A 27,463-nucleotide genomic window follows, 5' to 3' on the forward strand; every position below is an offset into this window, starting at 1 on the left:
GTTTTCAACTGTTACTCTCCTCTAGATACTGTATTTTCTACTGTGGTTTAGAAGAACAGGTAACAGGAAGAAAAAATGTTTATAAACTTCTTTCAACACCCATTTCTGACTTACCTGCACTTTCAAGTTCAAACCATTACTGCTAGCCACATGGGGGTTCCCACACTAGCAAAGCACCTTCTGCACATCATCTCTGGCATTGATGTTCATCAAGACTGAAGTCGTACTACTTCCCATCAGGATCTGCCTTTGCATTCTGCCTTCAGCTCTGCTGACAGTCTGGAGCACCACTTGGTTTACAGTAGGGTCTCAAAGAAGGTGCGCTGACCTTCAATTTTGCACAACTCTGAAATGTGTTTTTTGTCCCCGACTAGATGTTTCTAGAATTATTGTCCCTATTTCATATGCAATACTTCCATGAGTAACTAGCCTAAGCCTTGACCATGTGTTCAATCATGTGATCCCAAGGTATCACAGGAGAAATCTCCAGTTAATCCAGCAGGCTTAGACTGGTATCAGGACACTGGTGCTACTTCTACATGACAAGTTAAGTGGTGTCAAGGCCCATTCTCAAGTCATGAGGCCAACTGTCAGGGAATAGCAAGAGCAAAGATGCACCATGAATGAGGATTAGCTGGAAGCTGAGGGTGACCGGGGCCTATCTGGCAGCATCTGAACAGGGTAGGCAGAGCAGGGTGCTGGTCACAGCAACCATCAACAGCCCTGGCCACAGAAAGCGATGGAAAAAGGTCCAGGTATATATATCCAGGGAGTCAGGAGGAAAAACAGATGGGACCAGGGCCAAAACTAGAAAGACTGCAATGTAAGTCCAAGGCTACAATATGTGTCCATGAACAGGACATGAGACAGGTAGACCTATGTAACTGTTCAGGCCAGGAACAAAGGTCCCATCCTGAGTTTAAATGGAGTCCTGGACCAATAAGCAGAAGGTGAGGCTGGTCACAGTAACTGGAGTCTGTCGGTGCAGTTGGGGCCCTGACACAAACCACCATGTGCTGGCCACATCTATGCTCTTAAGTGATAATGAAATTATTTCAAGGAAACTGTTCACTCTTAGCTTCTGAAATGGCTATTGGGAATGACCGCTGGGACCATGCAGACTCTCAAACTATGCCTGGAAGTTGTTAGGGAAAGTACTATTTGTCCTCAGCCAAAAGCACGTCATGAACCATTTTAACAATTCAACTGAAAACATTATCTCACATTATAGTGCTGGAACCCTTGCCAGTACATTATTTGATTTACAGCAGCAACACAGCCTAAGACTATAGCATTAGATATTACACGTTCAGGCTTACTAGGATTGAATTTCCTCTCAGTAGATACTCACTGACATTCAGTTGAGTGACCCAGTTTTAAAGAAAACTATGATGAGCAGGACAAAACAGAACTTTCCCTTTAAAACCAATTTAATAAACAGGCTATAAACTACTCTAGTGTCTAACTAAACTGTACTCCTCCAGTTTGCACCTTCTCTCAGCTTTGTTATTAAATCAGGTATAGCCAGCTATTTATACTACCTCACCGGGAAGTGCTGCTGGCATGTTCACCAAGGACAACAGAATCTATTTTACTGGGTTTGCAAGCAAGCACAATAAAGAAATTATTTCAGTCTCACTTCCTAGCTATTTATGGAATACTATAGATGGAATATAACAAGTGGAATGAGGAAAGAGTTCAGAAATGAAAAGAAATTGAAAAGATAAAAAAGTGCACGCCTAGATGCTGAGTTCAGACATTGAGCTGCAATATACTGCCAAAATTAAGATCTAGGTTCACTGGAAGCAAAAACACTGCAAAAGAACACTGATAGTAATAATAATTACTCTGTGAAACTATTTTGCAGGGCTGAAATGAAACTCAAATACATTTAGGATGAACGCTGTTGTTCATATTGCACAAAACCAGCAAGGATTAAAAATTACATTTGTATTTAATATTTGAGTGGCAGGGTATTTAAAACTACATTCCTTAACATATGTTATCTTTCCTTCTTCCCACAGCTGAAGAGCTATGTGGTACATAGAGGAGTCAGCAGATGGCACCCATGGCACTTGATACAACCAGAACACACATATTCTCATGTCCTTTAGTTCACACACGGTGGATTATTCACAGAAAGTGTGGGGTTTTTCTGTACCAGACAGGATTTTTCTTTATACAGTGTAAATAGTCTAGGTAGGTATAACTTAATTTTATCTTTGTTATCAAGGTGACTTGCTGCATGATTATCAGATTCAAGGAATGATCAGAAAGAAGTAGAAGAGTGCATTTCACCTTCATAATTTTAATCTGAAATTCCACAATATTGGTGTTTTTACCCAGCTTTCAGAAGTGATGCATCTGTGTGAGAATCTCAAATACCGTCCTTCACCCCACCCTATACACACCTAAGATATAACCTTAGGAAAAAATTAAAAACAAAACAAAACAAAACAAAACACATGCAGATGGTGATTCAGGTGTACCATAACACTCAAAAACACAGAAGGCATTAACAAGAATCTAAAGTTTTCCTATAAATCAGTATCACAGAATACTGACACAACCTATGTTTTATAGGTCTGGGGTTAATAGAAGCAGTCCCTGTGCTACAAGAACGTGGATAAAGGATACCTGAAGGTCCTTCAAAGGCAAAGGGAAGGAGAGCATTAATTGCTAATGAAGAAGTAGAAGAAAAAGCAAGGTGGGTACCAAGTATTTCAAGGAGATCAGCCTATCCTGAAACTGTATACTGCATATTTGTGGTACATATAAAACACAAAAATCCTAAACCAGTCACTGTCCTCACATGACTTTCAGCTTATGAAGAATTTTCTGAGAATCCAGTATCTGTTAATGTTTGCATTGAGACTCCACATCCCTCCCTCCCTCCCTCCCTTCTATATACTACCAGAAAGTAGTTGGTGGTCTGTTTTTTACATTGGAGTAATTCTCATTCAAAGTGCAGATCTGTGCAAGACCTAATAACAGGGGGGAAAAAAAAAAAAAAAAAAAGAAAGAATGGCCTGGAAAAATACAGGCTTGTACTGGGAATGGAAGATACGAGTTTCAGAAAAATCTCACCTTATTTTGTAATGTATTCAGCAAAGGTATTGATAAGGCATACATCTATCTCTTTCTGGTTTAAGACTCTGACAAATGTCAGATAAAGATTTAATTCTTAGACCTGAAGTAAATACAGGAAATGCAAATACATAGTTTGGACAAGCTACTTTAAATGGTTGTTTTCATTGTCACTACACAATTTAGATCAACAGAAAGATTATAGTGCAGTAGGGTTTTGAATAGATATTCTGAACTATGCTTCAGTAAGTGACAGCTCCACAAAAATCTCTCAAAATTTTAATGCATACAGAGGACACATTGCATCTGCTATATGTAGGTCATAAAAAAGCAGGGAGTCAGGAAAACTTCTGTTTCGAAACGGTAAGGGTGATAGATTAAGACAATCAGTAATGACTAAAACAATTTCTTTGTGAAAGACTTATTAAAAGGTATAATCGTTATTATTTAAATCATTTGCAACTGGAACATAAAAAAGGAAGACACATTATCTTCCCAAGAAACCGTCATGTAACATTTGTGCTACGTGTTTCGCCCTCTAACTGCAAGACAAACAGGAGCAATTAGAGTGCTCATAGAAGCAGCTCTATCACAGAGCGCACAGCAGGTATAACGGACACTACACTTAAAGAAACACCTGAAATGAACTGGTTATAGTAACACGGAAGATTTGTAGTTACAGATACAAAAGACAAGGGGATTTACAGAAGGACGCAGGAAGGAAGGACAGGGTAACACCATGCTGTGATATATTTCTGCAGTTCCTGTTGACAGCAGCAGACTTTAAAAGAATTTGGAACTGTCCATGAAACAAAACCTTTAAGTCAGACAGTGACAAGCAGCCACACACACTTATTCAAGAGGAATAGAACCACAAGCAGGTAAGAACACAATGGGTCTAGAAATGATTAATTTAAGCATATATCATTATATAACGTGAATCTTATCTTTGCTTGTAAACAGACATTCTTGGTAGAATCCACCCAAAAGCTTTACAAAAGCAAGAAAGTGAAAGCAACCAGTGTCAAAAGAAAATAGACTTGCTAATGTATATTAAAAATGTTTGATATTGGATAGGAGCTAGCCTTTGGATCAGGGCCTGCACTGTGACAGTGCTCTCAGTCTGTGCATGTCCCTGTTCCAGGAACTGAAGGAAAACCAAATAAAAATAACTCCAGTTTTCAAACTGGCAGAAGGCTGATCTAGATAGTCCTGGGCCTTGATGCAACTCAATCTCGGCTATGTGAAATACCCATTCCCTTCAGTTCAACACTGGTGGTATTTCAGCCTGAATGAAATGACTGTATTTTCAGTCAGGGATACCACCACAGGCTCCAGATGTTAAACAAAAAAAAACCAAAACATAAAGCTTTCAGGAAGAAATACCTTGAGAAACAGATAAACAATCAGCATTCAGAAGAGTCATGAAGAATAAAGACAGAAGAGACATGCATTGCTTGACTTTATCACGGCTTTTCAAAGTCAGCCCCATGGTGCACACCAGTCTGTTACTGAGGCTTTAAAACAGAGGCCAACTCCCACTCAGTCAGGGACTGGTACCTCATTTCCTCAGCATCTTCTGAAGCTTTCAGTTATGTTCTTCCCTTGTAACCCAGCCACACACTGGAAACACACGGATGAAACTATCAGATTTCTCCCCAATACTAGTTCCAGCCACATTAAATGCAAAATTTCTAAATGATTGCATGCTGCAGTCTCACAAGTCTTTATGCTTTTTAGACTAACTGCAGAACACATACTGATTTGAACCCACCTTTGCGGTGTAATAGATGCCTTCATTACTCACTTGCCAGGGATACTGTAATTTTTTTTTCCCATCCTACGGTCATCTTAACTTCCAGTTCATTAGTGTCTATCACATGGAAAAGGTTTCTCTTATCCCTCTGAGACATACACATTACATCCACCATATTTGCAATGCCTCTGCTTCTGTATTAAGTTTCAAAGCCCAGTACAAAAGTCATGTAATTTAAGCAGGGTAAAGTGTCCATAAAATGCAATCAAATTAGAGCAAAAGAACTTAACAGTTAAAAGTAATCACATTAAAGCAAGACAATACAAAAGTACAAGATACGTTATTTTTTAAAACCATTCACGCACTTGTACAACACAGGAAACTAAGAATTTGAACAAACTCCTCAGCTGACAAAATGATACGGTTTATCAGCAGATCTGTTGCCTGAGGATTGGATCTAAGAACACAGCTGTAGAGATAACCTTGCACTACTGCAGCCAACGCTAAAACTTCCATCAACCACAAAGAAGCATGAATTTATCTGGCACAGAAGATGTTTTCAAAGGCACAGAAGTAATCGCGAATTCATTTCACTGTGATTCAACTCTGAATATGATCTCTCACCTTTGTGCTCAAATCTATTGCAGAATTTGTCGTAACCAATGGCACAATCTCAAAACTGCTGTCTCTCTCTTCTCCACTCTGTATTACCTCAAATCACCTCCCAGTATCCCTCATTTTCTAAGACTGCATTTTTTTCAAGCATTAGTTTTCTTCTACCTTGATCAGGCATTATTTATTAATTACATTAAACTCTGGCGCAGAGTTCTTAACATATATTTTGTATGAAACATTTGAGAAATTCCCTTAAATAACTGGTAATTAGAGTTGTAAATGTACTGTTTTGAATGTGATTAAGCCAGAATGTAGCTTCTGTAAATGCAATGTCTTTATGCATTGGTAATGAAGGCTGACCTTCATTTAGAAGTCTTTTCCTTGGGCCAGAAAACTGATATCAGAATTTGTGGATGGATTAGGACCTCTGATGGTATTAAAATAAGGAACAGCTGCTGCCCTAACCACATTAGAATGGCTTTACTGCACTTTTTGATTACTACCAGCTAGAAAAACAGTATTTTTGTTGACTTCAGAACAACAGTTTGCTGGAGGTAGAAGGGCAAAACTGTGTTTGATTATTGGCAGATATTAGCTGATAAGAACTACTTAGTGGAACAAACCAAAGACTTTTCTAGAGAGTACATAGACGGCTTTTTCCTTTGAAAGATGTGGCTCTTGCTTGTGTCAGCAGATGCTGGAAGAGGTGACTTCTTGCTTTAATACGCACTGTGCCAACATAAAAGTTTCAATTAGATGTAAGGAAGTTCCTGTAGAAAGTATTGCTGTGGTTTATTCCAAGTGTGACCTGGTGTCTATCTTCTTGGATTTATACTGCTTTACAAAAACATGTTACACCTTAGACTTACAAGCAAGAAAAAAAAACCCCAAAAAATAAAAAAAAAAACAGGAGTAGCACTGGTCAAGAACAGGAAGTAACACCAATTACAATAAATCCAATCCTCTCAGACGTTGTAAATAGGAAATGGCATAAAATTGCATGGAGAGATTGCTGCTAGGTTCTCTTGCTTATCATCCCAGAAAGCAACATATCCTGTTATCATTCTGGGAAAAAAAAAGACTCACTATTCCATGTACACACACTCAAATTCATAAAAATTTTCAAACAGGATCAGAAGGAAAAAACCTCCATCAAGAAAACTTCTCTGTCAGCAGAAGTCCTTGGTTGAACTCCATGTCCCAGTTAACGCTGGTATGGAGTTCAGGAGGAAGGAATACTAGCCCCAGTGTTCCAGGCCAGGTCTTGACTTCCTCAAAGATCAAAAGGCATTTGAGTCCAGGAATTTAGTGCAGCCTATTACAGGAGACAGACAACTGCAAAGTGGAATCTTAATCTAAATTTGTACAGTGTTTAGGGATATCTAAATCAGACCTACCCGCAGTTTATCCTACAATGTCCATTGTGCTAGAGAAAGGAGTAATCACCAGAATGACTCTTTACGGACTTAGAGATAAGACCTTGCAACTCCCTCTGGCTCCCAGAGCCTATGTGTTCGTATGCCACAACAGAAGGTCCTCATAAACCTGCGCATGGATTTACCAACACCTTTGTTAAAATGTCTCATTATTCAGAACTCTGTCTATTTTAGCAGAACTGATAAGGAAATGATATTCCTGTATCAAAAAAAAATTGAAGTAATTACCCTGAATGGTCCTTTCCCAGGAAAGATTTCCCACCCTCCCTGGTTCCTTGAGATAACGCGTTCCCTCTAGACTGCAGCATAGAGCACGACCACTGAAAGCCAATACTAGAAGAATTTTTCCATAGCTGCTCTTAAGGAGAAAAGTACGTTTCCAAATTTAAAAAGCAGACAGTAACTGCTGTCTCGTGTGTTCTGGAAAGAACATTAATCAGTTTATTTTTGTAATTTACAAACAACTAGTATAGTTAGATGCTTTGAAGCACCACTCCAAATTTCAGCTGCAGTGACTACAGGCCTACCTTTCACCCAGCTGGTCTTTTGCCAGGCACGTTCTCCCAACAAAACAAGGGCATTTATGCTACCAAGCACCCCGTGTACAGATGGGAAAATAAGCCCAAGTATAAATTATTAGACAGCATCCACATTACAGACAGTGGCGTTTCAGACCCAGAAGTACTTGATACTTTTTGGTTGGTTGGTTGGGTTTTGTCTGGTTTTGTTTGTTCATTTTTTAAAAGACAACACATTTTCAGAGCAGGAATTGAACACTGATTGAATTGAGGAATATCTGGAGCTCAGTAATTCCTGGATACCAAGAGAATAACCATGGTCAAGTATACCTTCTACTCACATGGGATGAAGGTGGCATACGCACAGATTCAAATTGACCATACTGTTAGAACTGCACAATCTCAGTGTGCCTTTCGTGTTTCTTCAAAGGCTATCAAATCATAAAGCTTATGCATTTTTCCAGAAAGTAAGCAGAAACACTGAAGCCTTTCAGTAACAGCCAGAACTACCTAAGAGGGAAGACAGAAGGAATGTCTAAACCAGACTAGACTAACGACTCCTTACAGTTCCATCAGAAATTCTGCAAATCACCTCAGAGAAAACTAGTGTCAGACCCTACATACATACATAACTACATGACCTGCCATTAGTACCCTCAGCAAATTGTCTTCTTAACAGCACCAAGAGCAACCTTAAATAATCTTAAGTATCTCCTTATATATGTACTAAAATTCTGGATACACAAACCATACCAACCAAAACTAATTCATTTTCTTCCCCTGTGTTGGGTTTGTGTGTATGTGGTGGGGTTTTTGGTAGCAGGGGAGGCGACTACAGTGGTGTTCCCTGTGAGACGCTTCTCAAAGCTCCCCCGACTCCAAGTCAGACCCACCTCTAGCCAAGGCCAAGCCAATTAGCGATGGTGGCTGCACCTCTGTGATAATGTATTTAAGAAGGGGAACCTGAGAGGAGGAGTTGTGAAGGAGACACCTATGCAGACACAAATCTCAGTGGAAGAAAAGAGGAGGGGGGGAGGTGAACTGTAGAAGAAACTCCCCCGCAGCCCATGGTGGGACGACTAGGCTGTGCCCCTGCAGCCCATGGAGGTTCACAGTGGAGCAGATGCCGACCTGCAGCCTGTGGAGGACCCCACGCTGCAGCCAGTGGCTGCACCTGAAGGAGGACAGGACTCTGAGGGTAGCCCGTGCTGGAGCAGTCTGTTACTGGGAGGAGTGTGACCCATGGAAGGGATGCATGCTGGAGCAGTTTGGGAAGAGCTGCAGCCCATGGGAGGGACTCATGTTGGAAAAAGTTTGTGGAGGACTGTCTCCCATGGGAGGGATCCCATGCTGGAGCAGGGGAAGAGTGCGAGGAGTCCACCCCTTGAGGACGAAGAAGCGACAGGAATGACCGCAACCCCCATCCCCTGCACCACTGGAGGGGAGGAGGTAGAGAAATTGGAAGCAAAGCTGAGCCTGGGAAGAAGGGAGAGGTGGGGAGAAGGTTTTTTTTAAGATGCTGTTGTACTTCTCACTGTCGTCCTCTGTGTGTTAAGTGGTGGTGGTGGTTGAATGAAATTGGTGTTCTTTTTCTTCCCTTAAGGAGTCTGTCTTTTGCCCATAACCACAATGGCTTAGTCACCCTCCCTGTCCTTATCTCAATCCCTGAGCCTTTTGTTGTATTTTCTCCTTCCTGAGGGGGCAGGAGTGAGCACGCTGCTGGGTGGTGCTCAGTTGCTCTGGGCTCAAACCATCATATCCCCCAAACCAGAATGAACACTCAGTAGATCCCAAGTCAGTGAAGGTTAATGTCACTACTGGCCTTTCTCCAGTAAAGCCTCAGCACCTTCTACAGCCCTAGGAAGTTCCACTCATATGTTTTGTGTATCTTGGTGTGTGCTGGCTTTGGCTGGGATAGAATTAATTTTCTTCATAGCAGCTGGTACGGGGATGGATGTTGGATTTGTGCTGGAAACACTGTTGATAACACAATGTTTTAGTTATTGCTGAGCAATGCTTACACAGAGTCAAGACCTTTTCTGCTCTTCACACCACCCCAACACAAGAAGCTGGGAGGGGACCCCAACTGACCAAAGGGATATCCCATACCCTATGACATCACACTCAGCATGTAAAGCTGGGGGAAGATGAGAGAAGTGGGGGACGTTCAGAGTGAAGGCATTTTATTTCCAAGTAATTGTTGCATGTGATGGAGCCCTGCTTTCCTGGAAATGGCTAAACACATGCCTGCCACGGGGAAGTGGTAAATGAATTCCTTGTTTTGCTTTGCTTGTGTACAGAGCTTTTGCTTTACCTATTAAACTGTCTTTATCTCAACCCACAAGTTTTCTCATTTTTACTCTTCCAATTCTCTCCCCCAGGCCAGGGGGAGACTGTAGGAACAGCTGTGTAGGGCTCAGCTGCTACACTGGGGTTAAACCATGACATAGTATAAGTCATGTTTAGACAGTTCATATGATACAGTAAGTCCAATTTCATGAAGTGATTGGTTTTGTTATCCAAGCTCCTCAACATAACTCAGCTGACCTGTGTTTTATTAAAGAACAGCAAGTAAAGCTCAGAAACAACAGCTATGCAGAGGAACTATTACACCAGCATCCCATTCCATGTGTCAATACGTAGTTGACTATACCACAGAAAGTAAACTAAGGTAGGTTTATGAATAACAAATATCAACAGCTCTTTTAGGTTGTAGACAGGATTTATATAAGGGGGCTGAAAAACTGGGATTATCTCTCAGACGCAGAGGATGAAAGTTCGTAGGTGTTTCCAGCTGAAATACTGTATTGCACTGATACAGTACACAAAGTATTTGAAATGAGTTACAGAATAAATGCCATGGAAAATGAATTTTTTAGATTGCATACTTCTCAGAGCAAGAACAGCCTCTTATAGCTATATTTTAGTGCCTCCATGAGTTCTTACATGTCTAAACCACCAGCTAGGTAAGAGTGCAAGATCAGATTCACAGACAGGAGCTATGATTCATGAAGTGCTGAAGGACACTGCTCCTGCAGCCTTTCTTTGCAATTTCTCTGCATCTAATAAAATAAAAATACATATACAGTGTACAGTAAAAAAACACTTCCATTTGTTACAGAATTACAGGGTATAACATTCATCCCATTTATAAAACAGAACAAAACAAAGTAAGGAGAGATTCCACAGCACAAGGCATGGTCTGCTTCAAGTGGCAGCTTCTGATAATGTTATCGTAACAACGGACAACCACCTTAAAAGGTAGAAAAACTGAAAGTAAAACAAAGCAACAGCAAGTGTACCGGGAAGGCAGAATGAAGCCTGCATTCCTTTCCAGCCTTGGAGTGGTGACTTCATCTTTGCTAGGGTGACCTTCCACCAAGTCCAGGCTTGAATACTAATATTAGACTAAAAAGAAGTGCCACCCTGTAAATAAAATGATGAGTCAACACCTAGAGGCTTCAGTGATGTAATATGACCAAAGAGGTTCTGACTTCATAACCCAGATTTTTAAAAATGAAGTCAAAAGGAACAGATCTTCCCCTGCAGAAACAAAGCCTGTCTCCTAGAGCATCTTCTTGAATTAGCCTGTAGGAAAAGGGAACCAAAGAAACATTTCACGCATGGCAGCAGACACACCGGCTCCACTCTGTTTAAAAGGAGCACTGAACAGACACATTTCAGTTATGTGCTTCAGAGTCAAAGCATCAGTAGACAGTTTCAGTTCCAGAATTAACATATAAAAGTTAAAGACAACACAGCAGGACACTGAGCAGTCCAGTGTCTTTTACTGCACCTTAAAAACAAAAATAGCAGCATGAAGATGTGCTTTGTTGAGAAAGCTGAATGCAAGTACAAAGGAAAAAAGCCTTTCCAAGTAAGGCTACAGAGTTCTCTTAAAGCATCATCTTTGGACAAATATTCCAGCACTCACTTGAAGTAGCCTTAAATCTTTTTCAAGGCTCAAGCTCAATAACACATCTTTTAAAAAAAAAGTTAAAGGAAGTCTAACATAGGCTTCTGTAGTAAGAGTAGTAGTCATCAATATATGTAAATAAAGTTGTAATGTGAAAGAACCCCTCATGAAAACAGTAACTGTTTTCATAATGAAGATAATCCTGCTTTAGTGGAAGGACTTTTCCATTGACTTCTTAGTTCAACTTCTGTTCTCCTCCCTTCCCCACCCTGCCACCATTAAGCTCATGGTTCAGGAAATGCATTTTTAATCACCTTCATTCCCCAATCTTCCATTCCTCATCAGAAGAATTAGGATACAGTTCAGCATACGTTCACAGAATCAGACTGGTGGAGGTTGGTAGGGACGTCTGGAGGTCATGTGTCCAAGCCCCCCCAGCTCAGGCCAGTTGCCCAGGACCACATCCAGATGGCTTCTGAATACCTCCGTGGAGGGAGACTGCACCACCTCCCCGGGCAACCTGTGCCAGTGCTCAGTCACCCTCACAGTAAAAAAAAGTGTTTCTTGATGTTCAGAGGAAACCTCCCAAGTTTCAGTTTGTGCCCGTGGCCTCTGGTCCTGTCACTGGGCACCGCTGAAAAGAGCCTGGCTCTGTCCTCTTTGCACCCTCTCTTCAGGTGTTGATACACACTGCTAAGATCCGCCAGAGCCTTCTCTTCTCCAGGCTCAACTGTCCCAGCTCTCTCAGCCTTTCCTCACAGGAGAGACGCTCCAGTCCACCATCTTAGTGGCACTTCACTGGGCACTCTCCAGTATGTCCATGCCTTTCTTGTTCTGGGAAGTCCAGAACTGGACATATGTTTGGTCACTGTATTTTTATTATGCATAATATCTCCTATTGGTTTGAATTACATTGGCAGGAAAAAGCACTTAATGGACTTAGGCTATCATTTCTCAAGCAGCTCCATCATAACTAAAATGCTCAGAAACTGATTCATCATCCTTTATTTGAAATATAACTATCAAGTTTAATAGGTGCTCCTTCCAATTTGAGCCAAAATCGTGGAAAAAGGGAAGAGCATACAGCCTCTAAACAGCTTGAGGAAACACATCCTTCCCTCATGTAAGAATATTCCAATAGTGACAGTTTTGTGTAAGCATCTCCTGAGGCATTACAGCATCTGAAGAAACCATCTTAAGAGACAAAGATGCTTCACTTTGACGGCGTGCTTACCAGTTTCAGCCTGAAGGAAATTACAGTCATGTTACAGAAAGGATAGTTTTACAGAACAGCAATATATGCATTAACAAAAGCACAACAAAAGGGTTACTACCCAGAAAGCCTCAGGAGTACGTGTAGCAATTAGCTGTTAAAACACAGCATATCCACCCTTAGGAGTAATCAGTCATGGCCTTTGGCTCCCCACCACAAGTGCTTTATCAGGAAAGATAAAAGGAGCAGCACCTCCCATTCAGTCACACTGTCAGCCAAAAATAACAGTCTCATTTTTGCCATATCTTCCTCACATAACTAGTCCCATCAGTTTTTCCAAGAGACATGTGGCAAATCCCAGGGTTTAGAAGTAATTTTATTTTTAGCTTCTTTACAATAAGACTTCCATGACCCAAACAAGTGAGTGTTGTACACTCCAAAAAACCTGCCTGTACCAGTAACAGGTTATATGCCAAAACGAACGATCAGAACACAGGACAGCAATGGGGACACAGCTGAATGTGATCCCAGCTTTGCAACAGGCCTGTTGGATAATCTATTTCTCCACACTCTTGTTCTTCCTTAAAAACTAAAAAGCTGAATATTTTCTAAGCACATTATAAAGTAGGTACACTTCCATTTTCCATAGGAAGGAGCAAGCTGTCCATGATGGGAGCGGAGATACGCAAAACCACCTCCCTTCAGCTGTGGCAAGCAGTTAGCACACTGAAGCTGCTAAGCCATCCTGTGCAAATCCTTAAATACCTGCATTATCGACCCAGCTATCCGGGGCTTTCTCCTGACCCAAGTAAGGGTTTCTTTCCAAGAACACAGGTCTGAAAGGTAGGGAAATATTTTTTGACCAGCTGCTCTGTTACTGTAGCTAAATCAGATACATGTAGCTAGTACTAACCTATATTCTCCCTTTCTTCAGCCAGTGTTTAAGATCAGGCAGTCCCTCCTGAGCAGCTTCCTTTAAACTAGATGGCATCGCTCGTCTTCAGATCCCAGGACCCACAGCTCTTAAGGCTCACTCTATGTGAGACCTTAGCATGCCAGCCAGGAGAAGAGTCAAGCCTGGCCTGATATTGTTTCTTTGTCTCTAAAATACATGGCCTTCAGCTGCAAGAGTTCCTCATCTTCAGAAAATTAAGGTCCAAACTCAGGCTCCCTACTGATGCCATCATCACTCTTGGTAGGCAACACAGAATCCTGTCTAAGTAGTGCTGTACAGCCACATGATATTGGTGACAGGGTACATCCGATACAGGACACAGCAGAACAAAGCGAATCAGCTTACCCACTGTGCAGGTGTATGTGCAGCAAAATGTTCCCACAGCGTTGCTACAAGCCCACCCTCAAGCACAAACTGGAATTTATCCTATATCTGATACAAAGTAGTTAAATGCCTTCAAATTAAAACAAAAATATTTAAGGCATTTGCTTTTAAAACCCATCTTTAGTGAGTATATTGCCTAGATATTTCTGTGTTAAAAATTTGAACTTGACACTTCAGCCTCTTAAACACTTCAGGTTACAACTTTAAAGCGGTCAGTGTGAATTCTTTACATTAATACTGTTGCATGCCAGAGCCACTCAGAAGTTTAGATATTTAAATATTATTCACGCAGCAAGCTCACACACCAAATCAAAACAGCCATTTACAATGACAGGGTTCTCTGGCTTTTTTTACCAGCTAACTTGTAACTTCCAAATCAGTCATACCTCCATTTTCCTCCTAAAAGTGTAGGTCAAGAGTAAAAGTCAAAGATACATTGCAAAAACTTTACTTTCTGTAAAATGGATAACACGATGAAACTACTGTAGATATAACCATTACTGTAGTATGTTTTTTAAAAGTGTACTGTACCATGACATATACATTGGATCAATATATAATTGAAGATAAGATTGTTAGCAACATTGTGATTCTGTGAGATTTTAAACTTTAGCTTAGTAACTCGATGAGATTTTTATATTGAATTCACGTGTGCTCTTATCTTGCAGCAACAGTTAACAATAGAAAGGATTACAGGTATTAATCAACTGGGAGCACAAGTACATGTTCTACAGGAATAACAAAAATCATAATCAGCTCCTCAGGTCCTTGAATTTACTGAGAGATCTGAAGGTAATCCCATCTAGTTAAATATAGACTTCTCCACCTGCAAACTTGGCTGTTCAAGCCATGTCACTGACAGGTAGTTTACATGCACATGGAATAGAATATCCACCTTGACAACCCAGCTGCTATTCTTAAAACACATCCTTAAGTCCTGCAAGTCTTTGGGGATTGCTATCCCACATACTTACATAATCACCCATTCCATTTTCTAACTAAGCCATCAGCTAAATCCTAGAATACAGCTCTCAAAAGGGAAAGCTCAAGAGCAAGTGGGGATAGAATCTCAGCAGGATGAAGAGAAATTCTCTAGTTCTAAGGCAGGCTTCTATTTTTTTCCTTTAAAACTAGACTTTCAAACCCCTTCAACTTTAGTGAAGTTCATTACCAGATGGTTATAGAATTCCACAAAATGGCACAATATAAATGCAAGATGCTTACACTGTTTTCCAATATTGCAATTTAGAGTGCAGGATTTTTTATTTATATATAATATGAACATTTTGTTTAGTGATGCAGTGTGAGCTTTTATCTTTTAATCTGTATTGCTCAAACATACGTAAGACATCATTATGGAAGACATATGTCAAAAAAATGAAACAAACAATTCCACTTGTGCAGCCTCAACAGATACCGCTTTCAGTGCCTTTAACAGGAAGCCGGTATCCTTATAAGTCTTGTTTTATTTCCCTTTCCCCACTAAAGACTCTTTGTCCATACTGGCCAGCTTTGGTCCCAATGAATCTATAGTTTTATCTGGATTCCTCAGCCAGTTCCAGCCAAAACCCACTTTACCACTGACAGCTTGCTTTTGAAGTGAAAATTCTGGACAAGACACTGAAGTAGGCTCAGATGTGCCTATAACAGTCAGCCTAGACTAATTTCATCAAACAATAAAGCCCCAATCTATCAGTTTTATATTCCCAATATCTCCATCAGGAAGAACATTAGGCTAAAAAACAGGAACCAAAACACTTTCTGCAAAAGTGTTTCTTTTTTTTTTTAAATTTAAGTGGATATTGTTTTCAACATTGTTTTAGACTAATTGCAGATTTAAAAATATTCTCACACAGTTCCTCTTGTCTTTGTTCTCACTATCATTAATTTTAGATTTTCCAGATAAAATAATACTTCAGATAACTTAAAACATTTGAAACCTTATCACTCTCCACAACTACCTGAAAGAAGATTGTAGCGAGGTAGGTGTTGGTCTCTTCTCCCAGGTAAGAAGTGAAAGGACAAGAAGAAATGCCCTCAAGTTGTGCCAGGGGAGGTTTAGATTGGATACTGGGAAAAACTTCTTCACTGAAAGGGTTGTCAAGCATTGGAACAGGCTGCCCATGGAAGTGGTTGAGTCCCCATCCCTGGAGGTATTTAAAAGCTGTGTAGATGTGGTGCTTATGAACATGGTTTAGTGGTGGACTTGACAGGGTTAGATGGTTGGACTCAATGATTTTAAAGGTCTTTTCCAACCTAAATGATTCCATAAGGAAATACAAGAAAGGCAGCCTCCCGTCACAGTCGTACATGATCAGCAAGAGGGAGAAACTTTCATGTGTTTAACTTTGCCACCTCCACCATGACTGCAACTACAGTTGCTATGAAGACACGTACCCACGTTTCAGTATTATGCAAATCTGAACAAAATAAAAATGGTTTTGGTCACCATAGTTGACAAAAAGGCTTTTAAGCTCTTGAAATAAACATCATGGCATAGTGTTGTTGTCACCTCAGAAAGTAGTCACATTTGTGATCCAGTTTCTTTGTACAAGACAGATTAATCTGTTTCACTGAAATGGCAATAAGCTCAAATATAAGGCATGTTTCTCTTGCATAGAAAATATGGAAACTGACACTGTACCTTACTGTCCTCATCTTCAAACACAGACTGGTGAACATTACAAGCAAACAGAGAATTCGGGAGATCGTTGAAGTCAATTATTTCATGAAAATCTTCCTCTGCAAAACACCTCTTTAAATCGTTGTCTCCATTTATAGAGTAGAGCAAGAACTGTCCTCCATCCTCTGGGATGCAGCCATAGTGACCGAGGCCTCGCATTCCAAAGAAGTATGAGTCTCCCCTCATCCCTGGCAGCATAGAGAAGAAAGACACAGTTACACCACACTTTTAAAAATATCACATACACAAGTTAACCCAAAAATTCTCAGTTTGGGGGCTTAGCTTGTAGAAAGCATACTTCATACTATTTTAAGGCAACAATTGACCTCTGAAACAGGGCACTAAGACCGGTATCATCCAGGTTCAAATAGGGACTTCGCATTAGTTTCATTTATTAGCACAGAAAAGACCTAACCATATCAACACAAGCTGCTAAACACAGCCAGAAGCAAGGCATTACTTAAGTGTCCCTTGCCCTAAACGGTTGTATTTGGGTTTAAGAGAACCATGTTTGTTACTGGGAAGGCAGACTGGTGCTTCTGAGCTTGTAGTCAGCTTAGAGAGAAAGTGTAACGCACTGAGTAAGAAGAAAATGAAAATAACTTTGCAAATTATGCCAGGCATCAACTCAGGGAAAAAAAAAAAAAGAAGAAAAGAGACCATGTTGGAAAGTAGCACAAACACATAATCATTGCAGAAACAGTACAACTAAGACACAACACTATTACAAAGAATAAAGCCAAATTTTTCTGGAGTTTAAGGACAGAACGTACCCTGTTTTTTCATGCCCCTTAGCAATTTCTTTGTTTGCATCTTAACCACATTAAGAAACAAATAAAAAAAGCTAAGGGAAGAGTGGACTCAAGAGATGATTCTCACCATCTTTTAGGAAAACCCTGCTGACTTTGGGAGCCTTTACCCCAAATCCAGAGTAGAAAGATAAGTTTAAGATGCACAGAAGTAACAAGCCCAGACAAACAGTATCTCTACTGTTGACACAACAGTAAACTTCATACGAGCAAAGGGGAGTAAGTAAAGGTCCAATTAATTATCATTATGTGTTAATTAGTATAAATTCAGGTGTTTATCCATCCTTAGTACAGGTGGATTAGACATCAATTTATAACCTCTATAGAGCTCCAGCAAGCTGACTAGAAGTTATGCAGAGGAATAATTAATTCCCTTATATTTTTGTTTCCTTCAACAACAACATGCAATCATTGGCTGCTTTTTCTCCTCATAACATAAGGAGTTAGAGTTACATAAACACAGTGTGCTCATCTGTTTCAGATTTGCCCTTGCTCTATTGCGTACTTGCTATTCTCTATAAATAGTTGTAAATATTAGCTCAAATACACTATTTAGGACTAGCGTCCAAAATTAAACCCTATGGGCTTATTACACTTAATGTCAGTAAAACAAAGCTAAATTATGGAGCTAATTTGCCATGCCCGTGCCTTTCATACAACCTCAATCCTGCTGCTGCTCTGAAATGACATTTGGCCAATGACAGAGCACATCATTCTGTAACCTTGTTACAGAAGCGTCAGTAATTGTTATTGCTGAAGTCTCAGGGCTAACAACAGAAGTCCTCAAGAAAACAAGCTGAAGCTTGAGCACTGAGTCCACACTTACTGTCACAAACTGTTCATAAACAAGACACTGTTCGTAAAGAGGGTGTCTCAACTCCAGTGGGATGCCCTGTGGGGGAGAAACAGAGTGAGCTCTGCCGAGGTGGGGCAGTGGGCCGTTTCTCTCCCCCTCCCTCCTGTGGTTGCCCAGAGGCAGAATTTACCTAACTGCACAGGTACAAGCCAGAGAATATTAGAACCTTCTGGAACAACCTACTGCATCATGCATAAAAAAAGACTATATAAAGGCAACACCCCACATGTGTCTTTGTCGACCATCTACAGACCACAGAATCAGCTAGGTTGGAAAAGACCTTGAAGATCCTCCAGTCCAACCATTGACCTCACACTGACCATTCTCAACTCCACCAGATCCCTGAGCGCTGGGTCAACCCGACTCTTAAACCCCTCCAGGGATGGGGACTCCACCACCTCCCTGGGCAGCCCATTCCAACGCCCAACAACCCCTTCTGGAAAGAAATACTTCCTGATATCCAGTCTAAACCTCCCCTGGCACAACTTGAAGCCATTCCCTCTTGTTCTATCACTTGTTACTTGATTAAAGAGACTCATCCCCAGCTCTCTGCAACCTCCTATCAGACAGCTGTAGAGGGCGATGAGGTCTCCCCTCAGCCTCCTCTTCTCCAGACTAAACACCCCCAGTTCCCTCAGCCACTCCTCTTAGGACATGTGCTCCAGACCCTGCACCAGCTCCGTTGCCCTTCTCTGGACACGCTCGAGTCATTCCATGTCTTTTTTGTAGTGAGGGGCCCAAAACTGAACACAGTAATCAAGGTGCGGCCTCACCAGTGCCAAGTACAGGGGTAAGATCCCTTCCCTGTCCCTGCTGGCCACGCTATTTCTGATACAAGCCGGCTACTCTGCGACAACGTGGGATCCAAGGGTGGTGACTCCTCTTTTCCTATCCCCTCCTCCTCTTTTCTCTTTCCTCTTTGTGCTCTCTCTCTTTCTTACATAAATTCACGTGTATAAATGTTGTAGGAATTGAATTGCGATTGGTTGAATGTTGACGGGTTATTATGAAAATGGTCTCATGGCCTAAGTGCCTTTATTAGTTCTCCAGACAGTTATCAGTTGATTGTTGCCAAATTGTCTCCATTCATTCACTAAAGCTGTCAGTTAATAAAGTCACCAGCACAATTGTTCCTCTGAGTCACTGTGGTGATTCAACCTGCCTTGAGCCCAGCTCTTCCACCAGCACACAGGCTCTCAGGGAACTCAAAAGATTCACCCCCCTCGTAACCCAGCGTGTGGGACAAGACACTTACCACTCCCTCAAATCACATGATAAAGACCGATTTATTAGCCAGTATTTAAGGTTGGAAGGGGCCAGCAGAGGTCATCTAGGCTGAACCATGAGGTCAGACCAGGATAATTCAGGACCTCGTCCAGAGGTAAATGTTGTACAGCAATACCACTCATAGTGCATATGATTTGCAGAGAGCTGATAGGTCACAGGACCTTATCTGTCCTCCTTTGCCAGGTACTAAAATATGTTATACAGCTAAAACCAGAATAGTTTCCTAGTCCTGTATGCTATGCATGTAAGTTATGAGTGACGGGTTAAAAACAAACAAGGATGCAGTGCTGTAAGAAAGCAGGTACAGTATGAACGCCTCAGGGCAATTACCTCTTTTTACTTGTCAACCTGAGGACAGGTTTTTAGACTATCAGATACACACTCATATGTTCACCAACTCAGTCTGATATTAGCACAACTATCTCCAACTAATTTCAGTTTAGGAATTTAATTCTAACTAAAAAAAAAAAACTCTGAACAAATGACAGAGGAGATGGCTACAGCTTCACCAGTACCTATTAGTGTGGCAGGAACTCAGTATCACAGCAATATTGCCTCTGGTATTTGAACCAACTCACTTAAGCTTAGTATTACTGTACACGTCAGTGTAAATGTACCCAGGTAAATGCTATAAAGAAATCCTCACAGTAGCCACTACTGGGTAAGAAACTTAAATTCAGAATGTATCACCACTCCAGTAAAAAATATTAACAGATCACCTACTCCAAATACAATCATCTCCCAATGTGTTTTCCATCACGTCTAGTCTGTGACAAGATGAGATTCATTGCTTTTAGGTTTATGAAAATCAACCTCAAGCCCAATATGTTACAAAAAATAATTTACATGGCAAAGCAGGCTTTTGCCAGTAAGTATGAAGTATTTCATTCACAACAGACAAACCACTTGCAGACAGTGAAGATACCAACTATTTTAGTCACACTGGGTAAAACCCTTCTTTCCTCACAAGCATTAAGCTGGACAAGTCCACTCAGCAGAGAGGGATGTTTCAAAGCCAACTTTACACAACAGACTCAAGAGGATAAAGATGACACAAGCTGATACTCAAAAGTTGTAGGAATTTGGATTATGAATTAACACTCACATTCAAGTGAGAAGAGGGGCGATTAAGTGGAGCTGGGAATAGTGAAGTTTAAGATCTGCAAGTATGCCCTAGGACATAAGAAAACAAGAATCTGCCGACTGAATGTAACTTAAAGTCAAAGTAGAGCAAAGAGAAGAAATGCAGGACATTGATTTATTTTCCATACACATCCCTCTTTATATTAGCTGATTTCTCGAGATGTACCTTTTAGTCTAATAAATAAGCTTCCACTGTAAAGTATGACAGTAATGTTAAAGATAACTTCATGGCAGCTAACAAATTTCATACATCCTGTTCCCCAATACATAACAAAGCTATTAGGGTGTGCAAAGTAGTAAAGAATCTCAATATATTGACAGGAGTCAGAAAAGTCTACAGCTTTCTTCACGAAACTGTTTATTTTCCTCCTGGAAGAGCCATATTATAAGTTACTAGATAGGAAAGGAAGCTTTTAAGTTAAGAATTAAGGAAAACCACTATGACAAGCCACAAAACAATGGGATTTTAAGTTACAACCATGAAGTTCAGGTTTTGAATCATCTTAGATGGCAATAGGGAGATAAGTATACACTATAGCAGGTGATTCTACAATATATAGGCTTTAAAGTTCCATCTGAGATTAGAAATTAATAAATACTCTTACATTATGGGGCAGTAGTTTTGCTCTGCTAGAACACTTTAACAAAAAAAGCTGGCTCCTTTTTTCAGCCAATTTTTGAGACAGATTTGCTCAGTGGGGCTTGGGTATTGGCCAAGTCTTCTTAAGAAAGTCACCATCTCACATGCTTTTTGAACATCTCTTTTTCAAGACTTGTAGGTAGGCATGTATACATGCACATGCCTCTCTCACACTTAAGATGTGCCCAGAATTCTGATCAGTGTCCCCTCCACTAGCAAGTCAACTTACAATACCCTGATTAAATCCTCTGCCCAATTTAAGATGGGATCTGCACAATTAAGAACATCTGTATGGAATAACTATTGTTTCACAAATTTTACTTTGCTATACAAGGGCCATGTACTGCACAATATTAAGTACAGCAGCAAAATTAAAACAGAAATCTCACTAATAAAAGACATATATGTTTCCCAAGAGAAATAAAATGCTTATGAGCCTGAGCACAATGATATTCAGAGGGGACAAACATACCTGAATCAACATTTGTCAGCACACTTCAAACCCTTGGGCTGTAAGCTCAGACTCTGACTGGACAAACTAACACTTCTGCCAAAAGATGCCACATAATCTGTCATGCACTTCAGGCTTCTCACTTCCAACACCAGTCACCTCCCTACATAGAGACAGGCCCCACACCACCTTTTGTAGTGGAGAAAGCACCTCCTGCTCTGATTCATGGCACAACTGCACAAACTGATTCAGTTAAAAGGCCAGGCCTGAGGAAAAAAGTTTGGGTTTAACTCTATTAGGTAGATAACTATCTGATTCACTTCATGGCTGTGTATATATTTGTAGCAACCAGAAAAAAAAAGAGGGCCAAGTCTGGGAATGGACAGGCAGCAGCAACATTCAGGACTGTTGCTTTTCAGCAACTAACCTACTTAAAACATTCATGAAATTATAATCCAAGTTTTCACAGATCTGCATGAACTTCATAATAAGTCACCATATCAGAAATTATCTTCAGCTAGTCATGAGCTGGAAATCTTACCTTTTTCTGCATTTTAAATAATGTTACACATGCATAAAACAAATCATAACTACATATCCTTTATTATGTCTGCCAAACAACTTATGGCTCAGGTGTTTTGTGGCTTCTTTGAATTTACCTAGCTGCTTCAGGCAGTCCTCTGTCAAAAAATATTCTCTTTCCAATTATTCTATTAATTTAGAACAAAAGTTTTCATTTCAAATCCCTTAAAACAATTAATTCTAAATCGTGTATAATTCATGAACTGGATTGCCATATAAAATAAACTCAAAAGTTATTTTATATAATTATAATACAATCACTGGATCACATTGCCATTTATATTAGAGCTTCTTTTCCAGAGTGTCTGACAAAATAAGTTAACTTCTCCTCTCTTATATTATCAAAAAAACAAACACAAAGGCATCCACATAAGAATAAACCACACTCATCTTAATTTTAAAACATAATGAGTTCAAACTGACTTGTGCATCTCCCTTTCCAAATCAGGAAATTTTTCAAATACTTAAGATACCAGAAGTTGTCATACAGAATTTCAAGAGAAGTGGCAGTGACATAAAAAAAATAATACAGTATCACTAAGGCATCATCCAGCACCAATATCGATGTTAAATTCATTCACCAAGAACTTCATTAGAACCACCCTAGTAAACTCAGTAGCAGGATTGTTCTCTTTAGAAGGCTGAAATACCGCTGAGCCTAAGTTCATGTAACTTCCAGCTAATGCCGATTGCTTGCCACATCTGTTTATCCCCTTTATTTAAAGTTGACCCGTACGTAGTCTGTATTCCCATGTTACTTTTGAATTTGGTGTAGGGTTTTGACCCCAATCATTCAAGTCAGGAAATACCTTACAGAGACTAGAGTACCCCAAAAGTGCAGTACTATTAACCTTTGGAAAGCCATAGCAGCCACTACCCTTCCAGACCCTACGTGGAATCTCCTTGACACTTCTTTTGTGCAATTCATATGCACAATTTGCATCACTTCACACTGACATAAGTTATTGCAAATTTACCCTCCTGTGGTCAAGGGGTGCAAGAGCTTGTAATTTGTGACAGTTCAAAACATGAAGCAAACACCCTTCCCACTGGAACAGCTCAGGTCCTGTCAGTGTTCAGCCCTGTAGATACTGTAACCAAAAACTCTGTAGAGATTCCAGGTGGGAGCTAAGGATTCATTCTGTTACCTCACCATTTTTAGACATGGTACACCTCTAATTAACAGAAACCAGCAGAACATTATATTAACTGGCACATAGCAATAGCTAACTGAAGATTCTATTTGAAAAAACTTATCAAAAAGTATTGCTTTTTTAGTGTAAATCTGAAAAGCCAAAGTGTAAATGTTGTTATGAAATTAGACCCCTACAGAGCAAAGAACTTCAGCTAAAATTTTGCTGAATTAAGACAACTTAAGCACATGAAATGTCTGAATGGACCAGTGCCTTATATATCACCGAGCACATATAGATTTATCCACTGTTTTTATGGAAACTAACAAGGCATTTCCTCGGTGACCATTTTCCTGTCTTAAGTTTTTAAAAAGAATCCCTGAGGGACATCAAGAAACAGGCACATATCTCTTGAACTTGCTAGGAAACTTTACTTTTTTTTTATTAAACACTGCTTGCCATGACAAACAACATGACTAAAAATAGAATAAAGCAAACAAAATGTTACAAATAGAAGCTTTAAATATAATCACTATAAACTAAAAGTATTATTGAGTCCTGAGTGCAAACCTGGAAACCATAATCTACAGGAATTAAGAATATTTGGAAAAAAACAAAGGAAAAAAAGTTGCAGTTGTTTTTCTAGAAGGGTCCAGAAAAAGTGTAGGGATTCCACCTCTACTCTTACTGAAAAAAAAAAAAAAACCCCACAAACCCCAAACATCAAGTTTTACCATAACTCAAAGGGAGGGAGAAGAGGAATCAAACCCACTGAGTAAGATTTTACTGAAACAATTAGTTTTTACGTAAAATAGTCACTGACTTAATGAAAGCAGTGACACCAGTTTCTGTAGCATTAGCCTAAGGATGCAACTCCTGCTGAAGCCAGCTGGACCCACACTGAAGACTTTGGCAGAAGGCACAAGTAGAACAGGGAAGTTCAGACAGTAGTAACCTACTGAAATTTTGTTCCATTCTGCAATATGAGCACTGGAGATCAGCATTATTTTTACATGGTGCTAATTCTTCACTATGGGAAGGTCCTATGGACTTAAATAGAGATATTTTACTTAATGAGAAAAAGCAGGACAGGACCTCATGTAACAGGATTAATGAACTGTTGCAGTCCCAAAAACAATAGAAACTATAGTCACATATACAGTCCCTCCCTCACCTCTGCATCTCCCACCTCCTCCATGACTATTCCCCTTACAAGTAATAAAAATTACCAGTACAGTGAATTCCACTCACATTTTAATTCCAATTTGGTTAGCACCACACAAAAACAATGACAATCTCCACTATTCCTCTTATGGAAGCAGCAGATATGAGAAAGAGGATTTTTTTTTTTTTTTTTTAAATGCTAACTGGTGCAAATCCCAAATGTTCTAATCCTTTCCATTGACATTCTAGCCGTATTAAATTTAGCTGAGACTTTGTAACTATTTTTGGAAGCTTTTAACATCCAAAGGGGCGATTCACTTTTATTCATGTAAAGCAGGGCTGGCCAGCTCAAGCAGTTCGAGACCTGCATATTGCTCAGAAGGTTCAGCTGTGCCTCCCATGCCAGGGATGTATCCTATGACCAGTAAGGCAACTCAGCTGGCATCAGCTTGCTAAGAAATCTGTATCTCCAGCCCTGGAGAAAATAAGCCAGCAGACACTGGTGCTCAGCCCTACTAAGCCAAGACTCCAGCCCCATTCCACAATAGGAAGATGATACTTTGAGCAGCCAATGCCAGGTGTGAAGATTTTAGGCACTATTCTTAAGGTCAAGAAGCTGGGCTACGATTTAATCATCCGCTAGTTACCATGGTAACATTAAGGTACTCAAAGAACAAAAAACCCTCCCCAAACCCAAAGAAACCAGAACAAGCTTTCTGATTACCTTCACCTGGCCTCTATGCTACTCTATTTAAAGCGAGCCAGTTTTATAAGGGGCACACAGTATTACAACATCGCTGGCCTTCAGCCAGATCTGTCACCTCACACAGGGGTCAGTGGAACACTCATTTAATAGCCCTACAGCTTGTAACATAAAATTCGTAACTATACCCCAATTCTTACCAAGACCTACTTTCCCTTTCCCTGTTGGGAGGAAAGAAAGGAAGAAACCATGAATGTCAGAACTACATGCAACAGTGTTTAACTCCTAGAAGATCCTCAAGACACCATGATGACTTGGAATAAAATTTCAAAGTTTCCTTGAAAAAGATTTTCTGCTGGTACACACGAGTAATTTATAACCTAAAAACATTAAGGACACCAATGCAATGACAAACATTTTCAATACAAACAATGACAAACCAAGCCACTGAATCTGAATACACACCACAATATTTGGAAGAGGACAAACTAGATCACATAGCTGACTACTCCTTCGCAGAAGTTTACGGAGAATGGGACAGTTCCAGATGTTAAAAAAGGTACCAGTTACTAGTTAACAAAGTTGATAACCTATAGGAAATCTTCTTCTGTCCTTGTTTACTGTGATGTATTTGTAGTTTTTCTGATTGTTTTATATTCTTAGAGCATTCAGTTTTCCATCTGTTCAGGAATGATGTGTGAATGTATAATTTAGTTTTATTGCAAAAATAAATGCAGCTGAGTTTCTTTACAGTAATTATGTATTTTCATAGAAAGTTTTCCTTTTCTATGGAGCAACCATTCTAACTAGGTAAACAACAGAGAGCAAACCAATCTGTAAGCGGAGAACTTGAAAGCCTAACACAGAAGCTCACGTAAAGCATAACCCCTGATTAAACTACAATTCTCATTCTTATGATTTCTTTCAGTTGTATAAACCTATCATACATTTTCCTTTCAGGAAACTAGACTAAACTCCAAACTCAAGCAGTAAGGGACCAAAATATTTTAAAGAGATACAAAAGAATCTACGAGAGGTGGGGGGAACCAACTACTTTGGCGAGCGCCCTGTTATATAAGCATCAAATCGCATCGGTGTGGGATGCCGCAGCTAACTTTAAAAAGCAGCCCAGGAGGAGCCTCCCTCAGGGATACGGGCTTCTCCGCACTCCTGCGCACCGGCCTGAAGTTGTACAAGTAGCCGGGACAGGTCTGCAACACCGCAAACGTCCACCTGCTCCGAGCCGACACCCAGCGCTTCCCGCCCGGCTGAAAACCCCCTTCCCACCCGGGGATGCTCCCTCACCTCACCGAGCTCCCCTTCACCCCGGCGGACGAGCCACCTGTCCCGGCAGACGAGCCGCCACTACGCTCTCCTTCACTGCCCGCCCCTACCTCCCCCCGCCCGCCATTTCCAGCCGCCCGCGCGGGGCTATCCGGAGGGCACCGACCCCCGCCGGATGGCGGGCGCCCGCGGCGAAGCCCCGGGCTCTCTCCGCGCCCGAAAAGCCACCGGTGAAAGGAGCCCCGAGGTAAAAGCGGCGCCCAGGGGAGGGGGCAGGACCGCGGGCGCCGTGGGGAGAGCCGGCGGGGTGGTTACATAACCCCGCCGCGGCGGGCGCTCGGCGCCAGGTCGGCGGGGCAGGGCTGCAACAGGGCGGCCGCGCCGGGGAAGGAGCCCCTCGCGGCAGCGGCCCTGCCCTTACCTGCTGCGGCTCGCCCGCCCTTCGCCTCCCCGCCCGCCTTCCCCTGGCGCCGCCGCCGCTGCCGAGCCCCGAGGACCGCACCGCGCCGCCGGCTCCTCAGCGAGCGCCGCGCACCTCTCGCCTGCCCGCGCCGCTGAGGCGAAGGTGGAGGACAAGGCGGGAGGGATGAGGGGACGCCGCCACCCAATCGGAAAACACCCCCGCCCAAACGGGCGGGCTGTAGCCACCAATAAGAATGCGAGGAGCAAAGTGGCCCCGCCTCCTACATCCCCTGGCCACGCCCCCACCGCTCTCCGCTGCGCGCCGGGTAGCGGTGAGCGGCGGGGGGCAGCGGCCTTTCCCGCTCCGTGAGGGGACAGGTGAGCCGGGAGAGGGTCTCACGCCGCTCCCGGCACCCAGGGAGGGGTAGGAACCAAACGGTGGTTTG

The 27,463-nt window shown here is 41.3% G+C and overlaps 1 protein-coding gene across 3 annotated transcripts in view; it reads right to left on the reverse strand.

The window, feature by feature from the left end:
• RCAN2 (regulator of calcineurin 2) overlaps positions 1 to 27,170 on the reverse strand; it is a 98,465-nt gene extending 71,295 nt beyond the window's left edge. For 2 of the 3 annotated variants that reach the window (XM_074861413.1, XM_074861411.1), the window contains exons 1-2: positions 27,037 to 27,154; positions 16,525 to 16,751 (exon numbers count right to left, since the gene is read on the reverse strand). In XM_074861413.1, coding sequence (XP_074717514.1) covers positions 16,525 to 16,749 — 225 coding nt within the window. In that variant the 5' untranslated portion in view covers positions 16,750 to 16,751; positions 27,037 to 27,154. Of the gene's footprint in view, positions 1 to 16,524; positions 16,752 to 27,036 lie in introns of all 3 variants that reach the window. The other variant, XM_074861412.1, reaches the window with a different exon arrangement.
• Positions 27,171 to 27,463: the final 293 nt, after the last annotated feature.

This window comes from Strix uralensis, chromosome 3 (assembly GCF_047716275.1).
Source record: "Strix uralensis isolate ZFMK-TIS-50842 chromosome 3, bStrUra1, whole genome shotgun sequence".
Lineage (NCBI taxonomy): Eukaryota > Metazoa > Chordata > Aves > Strigiformes > Strigidae > Strix > Strix uralensis.